General features: G+C 43.5%; 1 protein-coding gene across 1 annotated transcript in view; it reads right to left on the reverse strand.

Annotated features, from left to right (window-relative positions):
* NOTCH2 (notch receptor 2) overlaps positions 1-23,719 on the reverse strand; it is a gene marked incomplete at both ends in the record, with an annotated part of 128,467 nt that overhangs the window by 51,429 nt on the left and 53,319 nt on the right. Inside the window, 2 exons of the mRNA XM_080691514.1 lie at positions 14,570-14,692; positions 21,235-21,570. Coding sequence (XP_080547640.1) covers positions 14,570-14,692; positions 21,235-21,570 — 459 coding nt within the window. The remainder of the gene's footprint in view (positions 1-14,569; positions 14,693-21,234; positions 21,571-23,719) is intronic.

Raw genomic sequence — 23,719 nt, forward strand, 5'->3', positions numbered from 1 at the left:
CTCGAAGTGCGGATCTGACCCTATCAAATCACCTCTGCCTGTCCTGTTTTCCCAAGAACACAGGCAAAACAAGTGGAGAGGATGAAGGAGGTGGAGACCAAAATTATGACTCGTGACATCTCTCTGGAAAAGTTATGACTACACTCTGTCCAAATTGTAAGTGTATTTTTGAGTATTGTTAAATATTTTTTTCAATGAGATTGGTGTTTGAAAACTAGATGCCTTCACTAAGTACCCAGGATTATGTATCTGTTAGATACTGTTCATTAAAGATAAAATCTAGATATTGAAAAACATACTAACTTAGAAGGAATTTTCTACAAGACCCTTCAATTTTCTCCATGGCTCAGGCATATCTCTAGTACAACACTGCCTCCCTGCCTCATTTCTGCCACTTTTTCCCCCCTCCTTAATCACAATTTTATCAACCAGCTCTAAAATTCAGAATGTTGAAAACAGTAACCATGGTGGCTACTGCAACTGCTTGCTCCAAAGTGCTCAATGGAATGTCTACTAAGATACCACACTTATTTCATGTCCCTATCCTCTTAGCACAGGAAAACAAATACAGAAGCCTAAAATTAAGAAACGTTATGGCTCAGAAAGGAAAACGACCTTCCCAGGTTCCCAGAGTCAGTGAACAGGAGCACAGTCATTCTAAGTCTGACGTCTTGTGACTGCAGCTCAGTTGCGTACTCAGCTCTGGCTTTGGTCAAGATTTACAGACCAGGTCCCTGATCCTAAAGTCGCAGGGCACTCTGAGAAGGCCCAGATGCATACGATAACTAAAGAACACCCTTGGCAGAAAGTAAAACATGCAGAAGGTCACAAGATAGAAAACGTTCCTGGCACTCTCCTGGGGAAATGAAGTGTCTGTCATTTTGCTTTTCCCAGAACTCTATAGCAAGAAAACGCTGGCCTGGACTAAAAGGAAGAAGGTTCCTGCGGGAGAAAGGTAAGGCTAGGTCTAGAAGATAGCAACATGGCCACAGTGTATTCTTTGGCTGGGGTTTAAAAGAAGAAGAGTTTGGAGGTGGTTGGCAGCCTTGAATTCAGAACTTGAAACAGCAGGCAGAGGAGAGCGGGGGTAGACATGCTCAGCTCCATGTTTGAAGATTAATCAACATAAGGAGGGGAAAGAGGCAAATGGTTTTTTGTTAGCAGGGAGCTAACAAAAAGAGAGAGCACTAAGTTATAAGCTACCTTGCAAATAAGTGTCTGACTGGTGAAAAGAGAGAGCTCTGTTGTCTTCATGCCCCCACCAAGCCACTAAGTCTTCAGTCCAGCAAGTTTCTGCATGTAGCATCAGCTGTGTCAAAACAAACTGTAGGTGAACTCCCAAAATATGTTGCACAAAGCTCAGTTAGGCAAGTTTTTGAGGGTGATAATTATCCCTGTGAGTAATGTCCACCTGCAGATACTGCAGGCTACTGCCATCTAACGGGTGCGAGGCAGTGGGCTGGCCAGGCCCTCGCCATTTCCTGTGGGCAAAAAGGATAGAAAATGATTTTTTTAACTACCCTCTGTAATGTCACTAGGAGTCTGGACTGATCTGCTTTGAAGTGTCACACTACCTAATCCTTGGCTGGTACCTTGAACACTGAGAGCTACCTGAACTCCTGACAATTCTCTGGCATATCACTTGTGCCTCATAAATATGTTCAAATCTCTATCTCCTTATCTGTCCTTGATACATTTCTGTCTAGCCACAACAGTTTCCTGTTGGTTCTCAAATATTAAATTCTTTCCTACCTCAGTACCTCCACACATCCTATCCTCTCCAGCCATCTCGAATCGTAAGGCTAGTTAGTCTCATTCATGAACCTCTCTTATGACTTAAGTTAATCTCAAATGTATGCTCCCCACTGTTCTCTGCCACTGCTCTATTTCCGTTGATCTGTCCTGGCATATAATAAGCTGTAATTTTATCTTTATTTACTTTTTACATAAGTCTCTTCTGCTATGGCAGGGACTATCACCACCATTCCCTTTGGTATATATGACAGGCACCCTAACAGACTCTTGGGACCAGTAGTGAAACTGACTTTACCATCACATATGCTCATTCTACAGATGAGGAGACTTCCACCCGAGAGGGAGAGTGACTTGCCCAAGTTAAGTGCTGAAAAGGACCAAGAGTATGAGATTTCTACAGATGAAGTTAGTCTTCAAATTAGGAAGGTGATCAGGGCTGACTGTTGAAGGATAAGGCAGGACTGAGAGGCACAAGGAAAGAGGAAGACAGCCCACTAGTGTCTAAGTGAAGTAGACAACACTACCAACCCACCCGTAATAAAACATGTACCCCATACTGGGTTTGCAGGAGTACGGGCACTTTAATGCTCTTTCCTTACTTCTCTGTCTATGGGTGAAGGAGCATCATCATGGGCCTGGCCTGTGGAATTAAATACAACAGAGCGAACTTTAGAGGCCTGCATGGAAACCACCACCTGGGCCTCGTTAGAATTACGCTCTGGCCCCGTGGGCAGTGGACCACTACACAGGCACTTTTTATGAGCTGTAACAGCTCGCTATCATTTTCTCAAGGTACCACGAACAATCTATCTGATTTACAGTTGCAAGGGACTGGGAAGAGGAGGACAACAAAAGAAAAAAGAGCAAAGAAGCGACTGCTGAGCCTCGGTGCTCTGTGAAGAATCCCTCATCCTTCCCAGGCATCGCTCAACTGTGAAGTCTGTGGGAAAAAGCTTTATCACATCAGTGGTCCTGTGAAGGGTCAACTCCCACTGCAACAACGATCCTCACAGGCGGAACATAAACAAATGAGCGTGGCTGGCCCTTGCCCTGACCCTGCTACCTTGTCAAGATAATTCAGTCTCCGATATGCCCTTCAACCAGCAGTCACCTGAGCTCCTGACTTCTGGAGTTCCAGATCTTCCATGTCATATAGCTTCTATCCTACAAATTCTCTGCTTGGTACAAGATTTTCTATTTTGCTGCTGAAGTTAAAGAACAGGGGAAAATCTAGACCTTTGTACAGCTACTGGGATGAAGGCTGGCTCAAACATCCTATGTGAGCACTGGGGTTCGTAGGCCCTGCCTCCTGAGAGAACGAACATATGCACCAGTGTGTGGGGCATGCACGTGTACACCTGGCCCAGGGGCTTAGAAGGGGCAAAGGGGAGAGCACAGTTGTAGGAAGACACACATACAGATGAACTTGAGAATCTCAAGAAATTCCTCTCACCGGGCATGGTGGTGCATGCTTATAATCCCAGCATTTGGGAGGCTGAGACAGGAGGATCCGGGTTTGTGGACAGCCTCAGCTACTACTTAGTAATGCCCTTTCCAACTCAGTGAGGCCCTGTTTCAAAAAAAGGGCTGGGGGTGTAGCTCAAGGGTAGAATGCCCCTGGGTTTCATCCCTGGTACCGAAAAAAAAAAAAAAATTCCTCCACTAATTCTAGACACCACTCTCTTTTTAAGACTCATCAAATACCTGGCTTCCCTGTGCTATTTCCTAAAAAGCCACCAGAAAGGTCTTAGCACATAAACTGGATGGTGCCGCCTGCCTCTTCAAGCCCCATGGTGAATTCTGTGTGCTTAGGATAAAAGTCTAACCACTGCCTAAGACTTCTGCTTACTTCCCAAAAGCTCACCTCAATGTCAGCTCCTTCGCTCTGGTCCCTTTCATTTCTCAGAGTGGTCACATCGCCACTTTGTTCCTAGTCCATATCAATCCCTGTGCCTGGGACACTCTAATTCTGCCCTTTCTCCTGAGTAACCTTTACTTACTGTCTATCCCTGAAATGCCACTTTATCAAAGAGACTTTACCTGCCCACCCAAAATTAGTCCTGCCTAGTAATACATTCCTAGAATAGCCTCTATTTTTCCTGCAAAGCATTTATTAAAGTTCAAAACTGAACAAATAATTGGACAATTCACGTCTGTCTTTCACTACTCTTTACTTGAGGATGCGAGCTCTAGTGAAGAAATGGTGCTCCCGGAACCTCGCCAGTGAATCCCCAGAACTGAGCACGCTGCTCAGCCAGCAACATTTACTCAGAAGCGCTAGATAAATTGTTGTTAAGTGAATGTTTATCTTTCTGCCTTCTACTTAAGTCACCGTAATGCAAAAAGAATAATAACCTTTCAACTCATCTCTCCCACATCAGAAAAGGGTGTCTCTATTCTGCTCATATTCCAAAGTCTTCATCATTCCCTTATCTACATCCACCATTCAACACACAAGCTTCTCTTCCTAGCCCCTTCCTATAAACATCAATTATATCACACCCAAGTCCACCCTGCCCTTGCCCATAATCCTTCAACTATACTCCAAGGCAACTCAACATCGTGGTAGACACTTTCAGCAGTTTCCCTTTTAACAGAAACCTCATCTTTCCCTGAATACAGTCTCCCAGACAGCCCTCTCCAGAAAAGCTTCCCTACCTGGCCCACTTTTCAAATGCTGCTATCTGTGTGAAACTAAGGAGAGAAAGGATCCAATTTCTCTTTATTCCTCAATGCTACTTTGGACCTCAAGCAGTAAAAATAGATGTATTAAGTTATTTCTAGATACTAGACACTATCCTAAGTGCTTTACAGTGACTGTCAAATATAACCTTTACACATGATTAGTCCAGTTTTACACAAGTTGTATAAAATTGGTCCACAGGGAAAAAGATCCTAAAGTATCTGACTGAGGTAGAGGAGAGTGAGGTACTAGCAGTTGTGAATCAGAAGGGTGACGGTGGGCCAGGAACAACCAGAAGATCCAAGGCTCTGATTCACTTATTCATTACACACCCTCCCACACTCACACAATGTGCCTGGCCCCGACCTATATGCACTGGAATTATAATACATAAAACAGATGTGGTTTCTACCCTGTAGACAAATAGTGCCTTTATAGCCAAGCAACAACAATGATACAGAGTAGTGAGCACTTTCATACCTGCTGCCTCAGGAGCACAGAGTAGAGAAGAGAAGAGAAGAGAAGAGAAGAGAAGAGAAGAGAAGAGAAGAGAAGAGAAGAGAATTTGGTTTTGAAGGTCTGCAGAACTCAAAGGCAGAGTAAGGCTGTGTAAGAGAGGACATGCGTGAGAATAGGAGGAAGAAGGGGACGATGGGGAGGGTTCCAGGCAGAAGGAAGTGGTGTGTGCAGGTATGAATGGAAGGGAGAGCATGGCTCATTTGAAGCAATGGGAACAGAATCCGTGTGGCTAGGTTACAAGGCGTGCACACGGGGAGGTGGAGAGCTTCCACGGGCAAGGGTGACAGGCACTGCCTTGGAACTCTCTCCAAAAACAAGAAGGACCCACTGAAGCAGTTTAAGCAAAGAAACAGCTCAATCCAATCTGTGTTTCAGAAAGCCCACTCTGCTACAGTGAGGGGAATGGGCTGAACTCTGGCTCACCCCTTCAGATCTGCAGCAATTTACAGCACTGGGGAGTCCCAGCCTCCCATGGCTGCTATAGCAACAAGATAGTCTGGGTTGCACCTGGGTCAAACTCCGGATGCAGCGGCACCAAGAAGGGGCCAGGCTCAGCCACTGTGTAGAGAGCTGTGAAGCTGGGCCAGTACTGGGCATCCGGGGAGCCCTGGCACAGAGGCTTCTCTCCACAAAGAGGAAAGCAGCGCCAAGCTTCGGTGCTCCTTGCTAGAGGCCCACACTCTGCCCCCCCCCCAATTCTTTAGGCGCCAGGCTGAGAAGCCAGTTAACATGGGAGAACCCCCCACCTCACAGGGAGAAAAAGCTAACTGCAGTCGGGTTGAGAATGAGAGGACCCAAGGAACCAACCTCTGCTATTGCTGGGCACACAGTCTATGCAGAATGAATAATATGATCTTTTAACATAAGACCTGTTAAAAGGCTCTTCAATGGAGAATTTGCCACTTAAGATTTGATGACGAATATTCTCTGAAAAAATCTCTACTTCTAGGAAGAAACTAATATATTTTAGAAATAATTGGTTTTGTGTTCTTGAGGCCTTTAGACACATTTAGGTTATAAAATGAGATGGAAATAACATAGAAATCAGACCTGAAGAGGAGCAGCAGAGGAGCACATTCTACAACAGAATGCAGTGCCCGTGAAAATCAGGAGCAGAAGCTGTCAAGAAGAGAACTGACTGTGAAGAAACACAAGTGAGTGTCATAAGGGAAGTTCTAGAAGTTCTCATAAAATGCAACGCTAAGAACAAGCAAATTAAAATATCAAAAGAGAAGATTTTAACTGTGGGGAAGAAAGAACGAAGACCTGCTGTAAAGGTACCATGTTTTTCTAAAAATGTTAGAACAAATGAAAGAGCAAGAAAGTGTTTGTTATCAACAAAGAAGCAAGCTGGGCGTGGTGGCGCACGCTTGTAATCCCCGCACTTGGGAGGCTGAGACAGGAGGGTCGCACAGGTTCAAAGCCAGCCTCAGCAACTTAGTGAGACCCTGTTTCCAAATAAATATAAAATAGGTCTGGAAGTATAGCCCAGAGGTAGAGAAGCCCCTGGGTTCCACTCCCAGTACCACAAAAAAAAAAAAAAAAGAAGAAGAAAGAAGCAACACTCACCTGGCATGACACAGCCCCTAATGTACACCACAAGAAGGAATAATGTTCACACACCTGAGATCCTGAGATGAATTTTTGGCCTAAGAATTCAATATCAAGCCCAAATGCCATTTGATTTAGGCAACTAAACCAAAAGAGATTTTTCAAATATCTATGGGCCAACCTGTCATTTTCTTAAAAAGAAGTTACCCAAAAATAAACTCATTTCACTAAGAAATCAAATAAATAACTCAAGATTGAAAATGTTATGCAGGCATGGTGGTGCACGCATGTATTCCCAGCACTCGGGAGGCTGAGACTGGAGAATCATGGTCAATGGACAGTCTTAGCTTCTTAGTGAGGCCCTCTGCAACTCAGTGAGACCCTGTTTTAAAATAAAGAATAAAAAATAGGGCTGGAGGTGTAACTCAAAGGTAGAATACCTCTGGGTTCCATCCCATTACCATGCAAAAAAAGGTATAAGTCAGTTACACTAGTAGCACAAAACAAGTTGCATATAAAATAAGCCTATAATCTTATAAATTGGGTTATAAAACTATAAATGCCAAGAAGTAGCACATGCCTGTAATCTAATCCCAGTGCTTGGGAGGCTAAGACAGGAGGACTGCAGGTTCAAGGCCAGTCATGGCAACTTAATAAGACTTCATTTCAAAATAAAAAACAAAATAGGGCTGGGCATGTAGCTCAGTTGGTAGAGTACCTGTGAGTTCAATCCAATACATAGCTCCTCCTATATATGCAAACCATAATTTTAAAAGAAGATGCATGCCATTCCAAAATTTAATAATACTACTAATATTGTGAAATCCCGTCATTCTCACTTGAGTCTCCTGGTTGTCACTCAGGCAATAATCATCACCTGCTAATCTAAAACTCCCATCAGTGAGAGCAAGTCTCAGTCTTCAAGAGGCTGACACTGTACGGGGCGAGCTAAGCACAGCAAGTGGTCAGGGCAGTGATGTCTTACAGAAAGGACCACTGAGGTGCGAGCTGCTCTCTGACGCTGCATCTGTGACTGGCTGATGTGATCCTCCCATTCCCTCCCTCTCCCACCTTCCTTCTCCAGGTTTCCTTTCCTTATCCACTTCCTTAAGTATGGCATTTCTCGCAATTCAGGTCCAAATCTTCTAGCCCCCACTTCCCCGCCCAACACACTTTCCTTTGTTGACTTGGGAACCAGAAAAAAAAAAAAAAATTTTTTTTGAAATCTGAGCTCCTGGGTCTTACTGCTAATTTTTTTTTTAAACTCACCACAAAGTTGCCATTATCACTCCCCTATTTTTCATCTCTGTCATTAGTCCCACATTGTCTCATTATTTAGATTAAAAGAAAAGCTAATACTCAATCTCCCCTGTTGTCCCACCAAGTACTTAGATGGCTCCCAATGCCAGCCATGCTTCTTCACACTCTCATTCACTAGTGCTTTTACTTCCTGTTGTGGTAATGCAGACTTCCTTACTTCTTCCTTGTAAATTTTACCACTCTTTGAAAAACAGTAACTCATTTCTTTCCTTCTTTCTGTTTCTAACATCTTGTACAACATATTGGATGTAGGAGTTAGTTTTTCAATGAATATCTCTTATTGAACTTAAAATCGTCCCATGGGGGCTTAAACACCATGTACCTAAACCAGATCTTGCCTGTAATACAGCCGAAGCTGGACGCTGAGTGATGGACCAAAAGGGCAGGAAAGAGCCTTCAGCCTCACCTCCTCCTTTTGCTGGGCTAGTCTACGCTCCTGTTTCCACCCACACACCACTAATCAGCTCCTGGCCTCCAAGATGAGGGTGCTTCAGGCCAACACTCTGGCAGTCTGCCCAGCGGGCAGGAAACTAAAAAGGGGTGGGGAGGCAGAATTCCAGAAAGCAGGCTGATTATCAAGTCCTCATAATCAAGGTGACAGCAGAGAAACTGAAATGTGAGATGCATTTTCCGATCCCCCCCATGCAGAATTGAAATGAGAATACCTTTGCAGTCCAAGCTATACTTAGTTCCCACTCTCAATCAGAAAGCTTCATCCCTATAACATACACACACACACACACACACACACAGGTGATTGTGAGAATAGCCTCATCCTAGAGGACACCTTGTCACCAACTAGGAGCTGGATGGAAACAGAGACACCTTGTTCAACAGAAAACACGCCATGTGAAGAGTCCAGACACAGGGAGCCCAGGCAGCACCTCAGCATGTGCGCTCCCAGATTCACGCCAAACAGACTCACTGAAGTTGGAGCGACTGAGTGCAGTGGGACTCTTAACTGGCTCTTCAGGCCCATCATATTTATAAAGGAGAGCTGGGAGAAACTGTGGTCAGTTTGAATTGACTCCTATCCACCTAACTTTCACTGTTCACGTCTGCTTAACATCCCAGAGCACTCCTTCAAGCCCAAGCTGAAATTACATTTCTGAATTAATAATAAGAACAGGAAAATAAATCACATCTGCCCTAGGAGTGAACCCAAACCAAAAGCAGCCACAGAGAGGAATTTGTGAGCTGAGCTTAGAGTCAACTTTAATTCTGAAGGAAATGAACCTTTAACAAGAAAATTCAAGTAATAATCTATGTAGACAAAACATTAATCTACATTTCTCTACTAAACTGGGGGGCATTTTAAAACTTTCCCCCCCCCCCAAATGGATATCTGCTGGAGCAGAACTTCTCTGATAAGATGGCATGGGGCCATATTCAGCATAAGAAAGACATTTGTGCTCGGGTTGTGTCTAAGGTTAGGTACACTCTCATTTCCTAAAGGAACATCTAGTCATTCTGACTTATCTCCATAACAAGATTCCTGTGAAGAAGTAAACCATCTGCCCACCCTCCCCCACACCACCAATTTCTGTTTTCTACCTGAGTGCAAGCTGGTGGAGAAGACCGGTCACCTCTGAAAACACAGACACTATTTAGGCAGCTGAACTAGGTAAGAAGGATCGGAGTGGAGTCTTGTCCACACTGATGGACACACCAGAGCAAGGCCCACACGCTCTCTGGCGAGGCCAGCACAAACCTCTGTGCACGGCCAGCCGAGCATCGCTCCACTGAGGGCAGAGAGGGGCTCCCGTACCACAGCAACAACATAATGCCTCAAAACACCTCTGCATCTATAGTAGTGCCATCTACAAGAAGTACAAAGAGAGACTTTCTAAACTTCCCAGTGGCCATTCAAGGAACACGTGAAATTAATATTATTATTTTATGCTGTCTAACTTGGTGTAACTAAAACATAATTTTTTGCATTTAATCAATATTTAAACATTATGTTGCCAAAAATGGTGGTGCACACCTGTAATTCTAGTGCTTGCGAAGCTGAGACAAGAGAATCATAATGAGTTCAAGGCCAGTCTCAGTAACTTAGTGAGACCCTCAGAAATTTAGCAAGACCCTGTTTCAAAAGTAATAATAGGGCGAGGGGTGTAGCTCAGTGGTAGAATGCCCCTGAGTTCAATCTCCAGTATATATAAAAAAGTTATCATTTTACCTTTCTTTCATGCTATCTTCAAAAGCAGGTTATTTTATACTTGCAACACAGCTCAACTCAAACCAGTCACATTTCAGATGCTCAACAGTAAAGGTGTGACTAGTGGCCACCAAAGTGAATAGCAGGGAGTTAGTTAACATGATTTTTGTTGCTAAATAAATAAAAAGATCAAAAGCCTTTTATTGTACAAGTAATTTTCTAAGGCCCCAAACAAGTAAATAAGAGATACTTAGCTTCATGTACAACAAATAAAGCCTTCTGAGAAAGATACTGACTTATTTACCCCAAACCAAATCATGGAGCCAGACAAACTTCTGCTCATCTTGTGGTCTAGACTTGCGACCCTGGACCAAGCCTTATGCATGTGGACTTGCAAAACACAACTGCACCTATCAAGGTCTTCTCATTAAAGAGGCTGCGAAGTTTCACAAAGTTGCTGGGGCTGGCCTGGAACCTGCTATCCCAACCTTTCAAATAGTGATATTACAAGCGTGTTCCATTTATTTATTTAAAATTAATGCCAGCCAGGCGTGGTGGTGCACGCTTGTAATCCCAGCATTTGGGAGGCTGAGACAGGAGAATCGCGGTTCGCGGACAGCCTCAGTGAGGCCCTCTGCAACTTAGTGAGACCCTGTTTCAAAAATAAAGAATAAAAAATAGGGCAGGGGGTGTGGCTCGGAGGTCAAATGCCCCTGGGTTTCATCCCCAACCCCCCCAAATTAATGCCTATCTTCTTCAGCCATATAATCTCACCCATTTTTCTTCATATGTCTAGCAACATTATTTCCTTTCTTCTATCCTAGTACAACCCCTCATTTTTCACTTTGTTAAAAGCCAAACCAAACAACTCATTCTTCAACTCTATAGCTGGAAATCACAAAGAGAATTCTGAAAAGAGTTGTAATAAGGTTCTAAGGTACAGAGAAAATAGCACTAAATTGACTATAAAACACTGACATAATGTAAACTTCTAACCTCAAAGTAACTGGTCAGATTTCTAAAAAGAAAAAAACCCAGAGTAAATCAATAAATCCTAGAATAAGATTATAAATAGAACTTTCATCCAAATATATACATACATACATACATACATACATACATATATGTATATATATATATGTATGTATGTATCCATAGCCAGGCATGATAGAACACGCTTGTAATCTCACTATTTGAAAGGCTGAGATAGCAGGTTCTAGGCCAGCCTTAGCAACTTTGTGAAAAACTCAGCAACTTAGCAAGACTCTGTTTCAAAGTAAAAAATAAAATTGGGCTGGTGGTGTAGGTCCAAGGTAGAATGCCCTTGGGTTCAATTCCCAGTACAAAAAAAATTAAAAATTAAAAATAAATAAAAATAAAAAAGGCCACAGATTTGGAACTCCAAAAGCCTAGATTCAAGCACTAGTTCAATCATTACTGGCCTTGAGGAAATTATTTACCCTTTTGAACATGTATATGTGTAAAAAGAATACTTAATAAATTATATTCCTAACAGCAATTATTGAAAATATTATATGAAATAAAACATTGTAATTAGCAAATTATTCAGGTGCTAATAAACAATAGTTAAAACTCCCATATTGCTGCCCCATGCATTTTTATTTCTGTAAAGCAGAAAATACCAACCTGAACTTAGAGGCCTAAGAGCAAAAGAAATTAGGAACCTTATCACACAAAACTGCCTTTGTGCTCTCTCAGAACAAGGTGGGGACTGGATGTTAAACAGCTCAGTGAGAAAGGTCTGGGGAGAGCTCTAGAAACTGCTGTCATCAAGCAGTCCAACCGGCCCGAAGCTTGGTGCCTCTGTCATCTCAAGCTATAGTAACGTCAGGGTAAATGTGACGAGCGTTTTCATAGGAAATGTGGCCTGAATTACACTTGGCTCAGCCTGCAGAGAGGCCAGGGCAGGCTTCCTGGAAGTGGTAACCACCTGATCTGAGTCACACCAGCGAAAAATAGTGAAGAAGACAGGGCCAGGAGCAGAGAGAGGAAATCCAGAGAAAGACGGTGGTGTGGCTGAAACCACAACTGTGGAGCCACTCGCCACCGACAAAGGATAACTAACTGAGAGCAGCTCTTGCTGCTGGAGGCTGAGAGCTGCTGGATGGCGGAGCCTGGAGAGGTGAAGGAGCAGCGGCACCAAGGGCTACACAGAGCACAGGAAGGATCTGGACTTTCCTGCTGACGATGGACAGGGCAAAAAACAAGCCTTGTCACTGGAAATCAAAAAAGTGGCATGCAGAGAGAAGGGGAAGGCAGCCGTGGTGAAAACCAAAGGCTGAGGGCCACTCTAGATGACAGGCGGCAAGCCAAAGGCATGGGACTTGCCGCACGCAGTGCATCCATCACCTTTGCTATCCTGTCAAGAAACATAAAAACATGCACAGGAAGAAACATCTCATAGGGACTTTGATAGGAAAGAAGAAGCATTTATTAAATACTCTGGAGTAAGAAATCTGGGTAATATACCTCTTCACTGGGAAAGTTCCCCCCAAGATCAGACCTCCCTAGTTAATATCAAAGTAAGAAATCAAGTCTGGTATCAAAAAATATGACCAATGAAATTACAATAGTTTAATCTTCACTGGTATCAGAAGCCTTCGTGCCACACAGTCACCACCACAGGGCAGGGGAGACGAGAATAAAGTCAAGTTCCTGACAAGTACCCTGTCCAGCCCAAAAGCTACTGTGAGCCCCATTAAAAAGAGAAAATCTTCTGAGTGGCTATTTGCCATATAACAAACTTTATAGTAATATTCAAAGTGGAAAAAAATGGTCTCTGAAAACCTACTATAGAGATGGCAGAGCCGGGTGTGGTGGCACACACACTTGTAATCCCAGCATTCGGGAGGCTGAGACAGCAGGATCGCGATTCACAGACAGCCTCAGCTACTATTAAGTGAGGCCCTTTGCAACTCAGTGAGACCCTGTTTCAAAATAAAGAATAAAAATTAGCTGGGCATGGTGGCGCACGCTTGTAATCCCAGCATTCGGGAGGCTGAGACCAAAGGATCCTGGTTTGCGGACAGCCTCAGCTACTTAGTGAGGCCCTCTGCAACTCAGTGAGAGCTGGTTTCAAAATAAAGAATAAAAAATAGGGCAGGGGGTGTAGCTTGGGTGTCAAATGCCTCTAGGTTCCACCCCAGACCCCCCCTCCACACACACACACAAAAGAATACAAAATAGAACTTAGGGTGTTAAGCTCAGAGCTAGAATGTTCCTGGGTTCCATCCCAGTACAAAAGAAAAAGGAATGAAAGAAAGAAGAAGAATGTAAGGAAGGAAGGAGGAAAGAAATAGAGAGAAAGAAAGAAGAAACAAAAAAGGAAAGGAAGGAAGGAAGGAGGAAGAAAGAGAGAGAAATGGCAAAAGCTGGAGAGAACGAGAACTCTGAAAGAATAGAGGACTAGGGGTGGAGTCCTAGAATGCAAGCTCCAGGAAGGAATTCTAGGGGAAGTCCAATCCTAGGGAAACCCAGTGAGAAAGTACTTTAAAAGACAGTTTGGGGATTAAGAGCAGAAATGAAGGCTCTTCCAGAAAACCTTGTACTTTAAGTTTTAAATCCTTTTCATCTCTTTCTGTTCATAGCCTATAGCGCTAGAGTACTCTAAATAATCAGATGCTACAGATACAAGCAAGCAATGCAGAGACCCTGAAGAATACCAGGCAGGACGGGCTCACGTCGAGCGCCAAGACTTCTCCGCAAGAGTTAGTCATTACTGCTGCTGTGGCTTCTTATAACACTAACTTACCTGTGGATTTCCACATTAAATCAGTTCATTTCTCTCAGAAAGGCTCAGTTTTTAAATCTCTCACTCAGTTCCTAGTTGCCTCCACTTTCAGTCAATATAAATAGTCCAATACAAACAAAAATTAGAACCAATCTGTATAAAATCATGCAACTTTTAAAAATAAGTGAAAACCTGCCTAATATAACATAAAAATTCCCAATTGGCTGGAAAATTAAGACTACTCTTCTGATGTCAAAAGCAGAGAAACCTATTTTTGTACTCTGTGCAAAGGGATACAAGAAAGAAAATGCAGAGATGAAGAATAAATATAACAAAAACAATGCCAAAAGCACTTACCCATCCCTTTGCTAGTTATGGGATAAACTAGAAGATGGGATAGATATGTTTGTGAACAAACAATAAGATCTGAGTAAAATAAATAAGTATATTTTGGCATTTAACTATTTTTTTATTCTTTCAGATATTTGTTAAGCATCTACTATGTCCAGGCAACATGCTGCTTTTCCCAGATAAAAAGCTCAAGCTCTATCAGGTCTATCGGTAATGCTCTTCTCTCCTAGCTGCCATGGCACCCGGCACCATCCTGAGTCCAGAGCAGCTGCCCAATTAGACCTGTGAACACATGTGTTTCTTTGAATGAATGTGTGGCGTCAGCCTTATACCCTTTGGCCCAGCATGGAGTTGTCTGCTCAGTTCCCATGCTGGTGTCAAAGCGGCCCGAGGGTAACTTGTACACAGTGCCCACTTCTGTAACATCTGCCCTGGTCACCACCCACACCCCTTTCTGGTGGGCGCATCGCAGACCTACCTGTCCACTGCGGAGGGCAGCGGCAGTTGTAAGTATTGACCCCATCCACACACACCCCTCCATTCTGGCACTTGTGGTTGGGGCAGTCATCAATGTTCCGCTCACAGGTGCTTCCTTCAAAACCTGGTCAGAGAGGAACAAAAGGAAACGATGAATTCTCAGACCGAAATGTTCTGCACAGATCATGGTCACCAAGACAGACTTGCTTCATGATTCAACCGCCAGCTGCTGCTCAATGCAGAACTCACTGTAGGAAAAATCCCCCAATGTCTGACTTCCAGAATAGCTAGATAGTGAAAGTACTCATTAACCAATGACATGCCTTCAGAGTTAACTCATGAGTGCTTCCACGAAATAAACCCTGGGGAAGAGAAATGTCTACTTGGAGCAGACACTAACTACTTCTAAAAACAAGGTATTAGATTGTCCACAGCTCTGTATTAGACTACTGGGAAGAACAGATAAAAGATTACCTAATTAAATTTAATTCCCTTGTACTTCCCCCCCACCTTAAGATGATAGTTCAGATGCCTCCAAAATTGGGGAGTGAAGAGAAGAGGATTTAGGAATAATACTGAAATGCTAAATATTAATATGGGCCAACTCCCAATTTCACCACCTACATGCTGTCTAATACAGAGTGAGTTCCTCATCTTAAAATAAGACTGATTCCCCCCGCCCAGCTTGTCTTTCCAGGTTGTTCTAAGTGCCACATCATAAATAAAGTGCTATACAAATGCTAATACTTGCAAATGGGGTGGCAGTATTATTGAACTTCCCAGCACATCGACTTCTCTATATAAATGCTACTCTCGTAGCATTGCTTCCTTCCTCTTGATTATTCCTATTTTTGAAAAATAAAACTAGAACAACCTTCACCCCAAATGCCTGCAGTGGTGTCCTCTGTAATTTATATACTGGGCTTCTTTTCTTCTACCAAATCCCTGAGCTAATAACTAGAAGCCTACCAACTGTGACACAAGAGAATGTTCAAACATCCTCCTATTTGAAATATAATAAGACTAGATATTTAGACTCCTTGTAATATCTCCTAAGGTTCTTCTCTCTCACCAGACACTGGGCATACCGTAGTGAGTAAAGGGAGAGTCCCTGTCTCCCTGGCGTTTACGACCTGTGGGTGACAGACATCAGATACACCTTGCTCTATTCATTCCTTCCACACACTCCCACGGATTTTACATCTGCTTTGCTGGTGAATCACTAAGGCAGGCTGAGGAGGAGGACAGAAGCAGACATTCGCATATCATGTTAAGTGAAAGAAGCCAGTCACAACTGACTACATGCTGTGAGTTCCCATTTACAGGAAATATCCAGAACAGGCAAACAGAGACAAAGCAGTAGTCACAGAGGTCTGCGAGGGAGTTGGGAAGAATGGGTAGCTACTGATAATGGGCACGTGGTTTCTTTTGAAGAATAGAAATATTCTACAGTTGATTGTGGTGATGGGTACATGTATCTGTGAGTATGCTAAAACTACTGAACTGTAGGCTTTATATGTATGTAAATAATCTCTCAATTAAGCTGCTATATTAGAGGAAAAGCACTTAAAATATGTTAGCTAATATTACTAAGTATTGGTGAGATTAGTGCGTCCATTAGCAATTATCTCTTCTAATCCTACTATGTTGCAGATGGGGAGGTTAAGGACCACACAGCCAACTTGCCCACAATTGACGGCTTAGCAGGAGGAATCAGTACTGAGTCCGTTTATCCAGCCTCGGTCACTGTGCTCTCTGCGACCCGAGTTCCCTTTCAACAATCAGAAAGTCGAATCTTAGGTCAAAAGTTCCCATGTCTGAGAAAACTCAATCCACATCATTTTTCCTCCAAAGTTATGACAGGATTTATGTTTTTAAAACAGGGATACAGAACTCTTTTTGGAAAGAGCTCACAAATTCTTGTAAGTCCATCCAAAGAGGGGAGAAAGGCTCTAAGACGTTACAGTGCAGTCACTTCTAAAAAACTATTTTTTTAAAGACTTTTGGGCAAAGGCAGACAGACGCTCCACTGACCTGTGGGTGGGATGGGTGTAGCAGCGTCCCAGAAGGGCTCAGATGGTTGCACTAAAAGGAGTCTACTGCTCTGAGCCAACTCGTGTCCTTAAAAGGCCACAAGGAGAGAAACTAGACTCAGAAGGAACATTTTAAACTGTGCTGTTATGGAACCGTGGCCATTTCCCTGATGAAAGATGGCAGGGAGGGGAGGAGCAGGAAAGCCTTTTGAACTCGTCATCCCACACGGACAGCAACATCCCTCCAGGGAGCAGCCCAGTCTCTCCAGCCCTGGGAGGTGTGAGGGTGGAGAGGAGCAAGGAAAGGGGGGGATAAGATGACAAAACCAGGATGCTCCCAGGCCAGGCTGACAGTGCTCGTTAACAGCATCCACAAACAGGAAAGAAAGAGTGAGGGAAACCCAGGGATACCAGGAACTGAACAAAAGCAAAGAAACAAGGCCACTTTCTTTTTTCTTTTTTTTTCCCTGGAAAGAAGTCTGTCACAAGAACAAACTTGCTACAATATGATTAGTATAATACTCCTGAGAACACCATATGCTCCTGAGTATCAAAATGCAAGGGGGAATTACTCCTAAGAGTTCCTAAGCTCAGCAACAACAGAACAGGCACAGTAGCCATGAAATGCCTTGCAAGCTTTATTTTAATGCAGAGGGCTATTACATATAACTAGCCAGTGATGGATGCAGGTGGTTTACAAAGGATAAACCCTCACTCATAGGAAAGGACAGACCAGACAGCTTTCCATGAAGTTGAAAAAAAAAAAAAAGAAGTTACAGAAGGAAAAAGAAATGTGGGAGAGAAAGAAAAGAGAAAGTCCATTAAAGACTGTCCAATCCAACTGAATTCACAGGGGGCAGCCAGTAGATTCAGAACAGCCCACTGTGTTCTGATCACTTGTGCTATTTATTAAAATATCCACAAACACAAAAACAGCCCAAGTCATTCTCTGCCCATTGGTTGGCCTTGACCCAAAAAACTGGTAGTCAATGATTCAATAATTTATTTTCCTGCTCTATTTTGCCTTATGTTAAAATTACTTTAGCTGAGCGCCCCTCAGAACTTCAGCTAAGGACTAAATTTAGTGACAAACTCTCACAGGGGTCTGGATTATTAACAGCTGCTGATCAGAGAAGATAGAATGTAGTTCCTTAATTCCCTTTTATTAGTTCTGTCTTAAAGATATTTTTTTTCTCCCTTTGTGGAGAAACATTTCTTCCTATAACATACAAGATGTGTCAATTTTGTAGCTTTAATTCCTTTCCCATGAGTCCTGCAATAATACTAAAATCAATTTGCAGTGACCATAGCACCCTTTGCAGGAAAATAATTATAATTTAACTATTTATATATAATGACTGACTGGTATGCTGTTCATCAAGCCTCAGAGTTGAAAAAGACTTCAAAATTCTTCTTGTATTCAGGTATACCAGGGCAAAAGCCACACCAAGTGTAGGGTGCATAATCACGAGGAGAAAATGAGAAGCACAAAGTGATATTCTCCATTGTATAACCCGATGCCATCCTCACAGCCAGCCAGCCAAGAGACACTTGTAGGCCTACTGTGCACCCATCTCTGTTTTAGGTGTTCAGGATACATTAGAGAACAAAAACAAGATCCTGGCTTTCATTGTGGAGAAGAGGCAGTAGAATTTTAAAAAGATAGACAATAAACAATAGGCATAATGAAGTAAATTATATAGCAAAAATTATACAGTAAGAAGATAAGTGTCACCAAAAACGAAAACAAAAGTAGACCAGAGTCAGTAATTAAGGAGGGGGATGGTTACAATTTTAAACAGAGTGGTCAGGGTATGCCTCAATTAGAAGTGCAAAGACCTGGAATGTGGTGGGAAATAGCCATTCCTGGCAAAGTTGCAAAATAACCTTGCTCTGCCTCCTGCTGACTTGGTTTCCCCATTTTTATAACTCAAAGGGTAATTCTCTTCAAATAGGGTGCTATTCATGGGAGATGGTGATTGTTGCTTTAAAGAGAATTTCGATCTCTTCAACAGTATGGACAGCAATCCAGCCAAGTCTTCCCCAGGTACTGTTTCCCTGTGTGGAAATCAAGTGAATTCTTTCCCAAGTTTACCCGGGGGCCTAACAACAACAGCAAAAGGTCTTGAAAACTATGAGAATATATATTTCTTTACAGGGTCATCATCATTAAAGAGCTTTTCAACTCTTTTTGAATTAACTTATTTTGCTTGGTTGATATTTAACAAATGCTCTTGCTTAGAATTAAGACTATCTCATTTTTCTTCTATACACATTTTAACCCAAAAAACTCAAAGCATCCAATCAAAAGCTGCACGTCTTCACAGTGCCTCCTGGAAGCAGACGGGCAGAGCATGATGCAGGCAGATGCAGAGCAGGCCTTGGGAGCGGCTGGCCTGGGTTGCAGGGCCAGTCACGCCTGCGTCAGGTGTGCAACTCCAGGTAGGCTACCTAACACCACACACTCCAGTTACTTCCCCTGAGGAAATCTGACATACAGTCCCTGTCCCAAGCGTTTTATGTAATTAAGCTAATAAGTGCACAATCACTTTGCTGGACCTGACTTAAAGACATTAAATAAGTGTTAGTTTTCTCTTTACCAAATCTCCTCCTGCTTGTATCTCCCCATCTACACACACACACACACACACACACACACACACACACACACACACACACAGAGTAAGTAAATGTCTTGCTTTGCACAATAAGCTGAGCATATGAGCCAAAATCTTACTCCATCCCAGCGGCCCTGGCAGAAACTTGGCTGTGGAAACCCTGGTTATTTCCTTTCTCAAGGAGGAGATACTATTCTCGTTTGACAAATCCTTTCCTGGACACACTCTCAGAATTCCCTGAGGTTCTTATCGTGGCTAACGGATGACAATGCAGGGACAATGGGGTGAATAATCACTCTCTCCCAGCTAAAGACTTCCTGTATTGACTTCTCTGACTTCCCCTCAATGTCCTGCTGCCAAATCAACCTCCCAGCAACTATTTAAAGTCATTTTCTTCAAACTGAAAACTGCAGATAGTCTTCAGCCATAAATCACAATCACCTCAAGTACAGCCACTTTGACCACTGCAACATCAGACCACTAGAACAAATACAACATTAAAATACTTGTACAGTTAAACTGTTTATATTTCCATTTCTGTCTTTAAGCCTTAAAATACAAATACAGGAGTGGGAAAAGAGATCTTTGAGTTATCTCTTCTACAAGAAAATATGGATGATTAAAAATATTGTGCTAATAAACAAGTATTTAGTATCTAGAGCACCATTATCTATTTCTTATTGAAAGAAGTAAAAATATAATTAAATAACATGTTCTTGTGATGTAAATGATATAAAGTTTTCATTTCATTTCATCCTGAACCACCACAGCTGACACTCAGTATATTTTTACCAAATGAAATGAGTAAATGACTTTTTGGTTTTATACCGAGGACCAACCTATGACCTTTTATTTCCCAAAGATAAAACACACAAACTCATTATATGTGAACCATAGTCACAACCCAGAACTTAAGATTTCCACTCCAAAAGAAAGGCTAGAGTAACTCCTTTTTGAGGCAATTCTGCTTATTTAGCACAACATTCATTCTCATTCTCTCTCTCTCTCTCTCTCTCTCTCTCTCTCTCTCTCTCTCTCTCCACACACACACACACACACACACACACACAGTTTTTCCTTCTTTTGTTTTTGGACTAGGGATATTTGTATAAAAACAGGATCTTTGTTGCTTAGTAATTCATCAGCTCCAGCTGCATGTGCTCTGTTCCCAATCAAAATTTTTGGTTTTCAGCCTCCCCGTGCTGTTCAAGGAGTGAAGGGAACCAGCCAGCCCTGCTCCCTTCCCCCAGGAACACCAGGAACCAAGCTCCTAGACACTGCAGCTATCTTGGACTGCATGTGCTCTGGGTGACTGGAGCCCGCCAAGGATGACCAAGGATTGTGTCATGCTTAGACTCTCACACATCATCTCTCAGAGATCATCAAAAAGTGTCCACTGCTTCACAGAGGACTCCCCACCCAGGTTCAAAATTCTCCAGGCTCAAGGTAGGGAAGGGTTACATCCAGTCAGGGAGGGAACGTGGGAGAGGGCGCCGAAGGCCAGCGGCCCGGGGAGAGATCACACACAGGAGGGCAAGTGTACTCAAATAGAGAGAAGATGATGAATTACTCCACCAGAGGTGGAAGCACATGGCAAGCTGCTGGCCTGCTCCCAGTGCCATTCCAAAGCCAAGCACTCAGGGATCACACGTACACACACGATGTCTAATTCTCACCATGCTCTTCTCCACTGCAGATCTGCCTGTCCCTTTCCCAGCACTCTATTTCTCTTATATCTTCTCATTATTTCTCCAAAAGGGACAATAAACAATCTCCTAGCCACTCATCATCATAAACCTTGACATGCTAAATTACCCCCTGCTCAGTTTATGGACCACTGTGGGCCCATAAAACTCCTCCCTCATCAGCAACCCACCCCATGCAGAAATCTCACTTCCCTTTCTCTCTGGTTTGGGATACTTCCTAGAGGAGCAACTGGGCCACACAAGCCGCCTCCCACCTTCCTCCTGCACTTGGCTTGTCCCTCAACCCCAGAACGCTGGGGAGCTCCTTACCTGGAAGGCAGCTGCACTCAAAGGTGAAGTCACCGCTCTGCCGGCAGGTGCCCCCATTGACGCATGGGGAGGGCGCACAGGGCACATAGGTGCTGTCACAGTGCTGGCCTGTGAAGCCCTGGGGGCACTGGCACTGGTAGGTCCCGGGGAGGTTGAGGCAGGTGCCACCATGCTGGCAGCGTCCTGGCATGTCACACTCATTGACATCAGTCTCACACCTCTGCCCTGTGAAGCCTGCAGGACATCTGCAGGAGAACTGGTTGGCCACAGTGACGCAGGTACTTCCATTGGCACAGGGATGAGATAGGCAGGCATCGGTCCATTGGCACAGCTTCCCTAAAGGAAGGATAACAGAATTCAGTCCTGCTCATAGAAATGGGAGCCAGCTCCACCATGACACCCCCTTTCCCACCCAATAGGTGACAACAGGAGCCCTTTTGTATGGTGACCCCTACGTGCTCTGATTTTACAGAAGGACAAACCAAGGCCTCCTTAGGATTATCTAATATGAGTACTTCCCAGAAACTCTCCAAGGCCCACAGATGAAACACAAAGCACAGTGGAATGAGCACAGGCAGGGCGTGAGGGTTTGTCATATGAAGCCCAGTCCTACAGGATTCCATCAGTCCTGTGGCACAGGGTCTGGGCCATCTGCTCTCTCACACCGTTCTGTCTTCACACAAGCTGTTCCTCTCTTTCAAATGCCAGTGTCCTTTTTGTTTACCTAGCGGACTCTCCCTTACCTTGACAAGTCTGCTCAACAGTCACCACCTCCATGAAGTCATACTGAGTGCCCCCACCCCCACTTGTGCTGTTTACTTCTATGATACCAGCTGCCAAAGCAGCAGGGGCTGGGTTCCCAGGCTGTACCCTCAGGCTGTGTCTGCTAACCGTATACTTCCCCAAAATGCCATTGTTAAGTGGACCTCTCATGTGATAGCAACAAGCCACTACTACTCTACTTCCTTTAAACACAACACACATAGACACAAGTTCTAGGAAACATTTTGTTAAATGTAGTCTTGCTAGCTGTGTTTGGAGATGGCGAAGGCTCTCTGGCTCCTTACATAACAAAAAATAAATTTAAAAAACACAAAAGCAGAAGCTGCTGTGAGGACAGAGGTCTGGAAAGGCAACCCTTGGGGGATCACCCAGGCAGAAGCACTAGTAGCAGGAGGACTCTGCATGCTAAGGTGTGAGTCCACAGGAAGCAGAGCACATTCTGGAGGAAGCAAGGAAGGAATATGCCCAGATTCTAGTGAATCTGGTATTCAATTGACTTTTTGTTTTCATTAGTCTGTCTTCTATTTTTTAAACTAGGGATGAGAACTCTCTCAATTTGCTAATGCTTCAATCCAGTGCCAAGTCTTTGACTCCACAGAAAAGCAAATAAGAGATGACAACTTTGCTAAAGGGGAAAAGACATATCACATGAGCACACAGGGATACTCTGCTTATCAAAAGGGAAAGGCAAAATACAAAATTGGGCATTGCACATATATCTAAGGGTGCTGAGCAGAAAGAAAGGAACTGCAATTTTTGTGTCTATTTTTTTCTTTAATTTCACTGAGTTATTTGCTCAGAGCAGAAAAGAAATATAAATGTGTATGAGGTACAGGGCTTACACGAAAATCAAAAGTATGGCTGGGCATAGTGGTGTACACTTGTAATCCCAGTACTTGAGAGGCTGAGACAGGAGGACCAAAGGTCAGCTTCGGCCACTTAGTGAGGCCCTCAGCAACTTAGTGAGACCCTGTTTCAAAATTTATTTAAATAAAATAGGGCTGGGTGTAGCTTAGGGGTAGAAAGTCCCTGAGTTCAATCCCCAGTACCAAAGAGAAAAAGAGAAACTATGAACTTGACCTGCGATGATTCCTAAAGTGAACAATGTAGATGGTAAATGTATAAAGATGACCTGAATCGTGCAAAACACCAAGAAGGGACCCTTTTTTGGCAAATGAAAATGTTTTATTCCGGGGACTGTTTCATAGTGACGTTAATGCCATTTCCATCTGTCAGGATTAAAGTGTTTTCAGTGGGCATGCCCTAACCTTTGCCTTGCAGGAAGAAATCACTTGCATAACCACATCTCTTCAGCGGATCACATCATCATTATCAAGGTCTTGATGGTGGCAGCGTTTCATTCTAATTACCCTCTACTCCAACCAGCCCATTCTGATGAAAAAGTAATAGAACAGTATTCCCAACTACCTGGTCCTGTCTGGTGTGTGTGTGTGTGTGTGTGTGTGTGTGTGTGTGTGGTACTGGGGATGGGACCCAGGGGCTTTCTACCTCTGAGCTACACTCCCAGACCTGTTTTATATTTTATTTGGAAAGAGGGTCTCACTAAGTTGCTGGGAGCCTCACTAAGTAGCTGAGGCTGGCTTCGAACCTGAGCGATCCTCCTGTCTCAGCCTCCCAAGCGCGGGGATTACAAGCGTGTGCTACCACGCCTGGCTTGAGTTTTTGTTTTTTTTAATTTTTA

This window comes from Muscardinus avellanarius (genome assembly GCF_963383645.1).
Source record: "Muscardinus avellanarius genome assembly, chromosome: 3".
NCBI lineage: Eukaryota > Metazoa > Chordata > Mammalia > Rodentia > Gliridae > Muscardinus > Muscardinus avellanarius.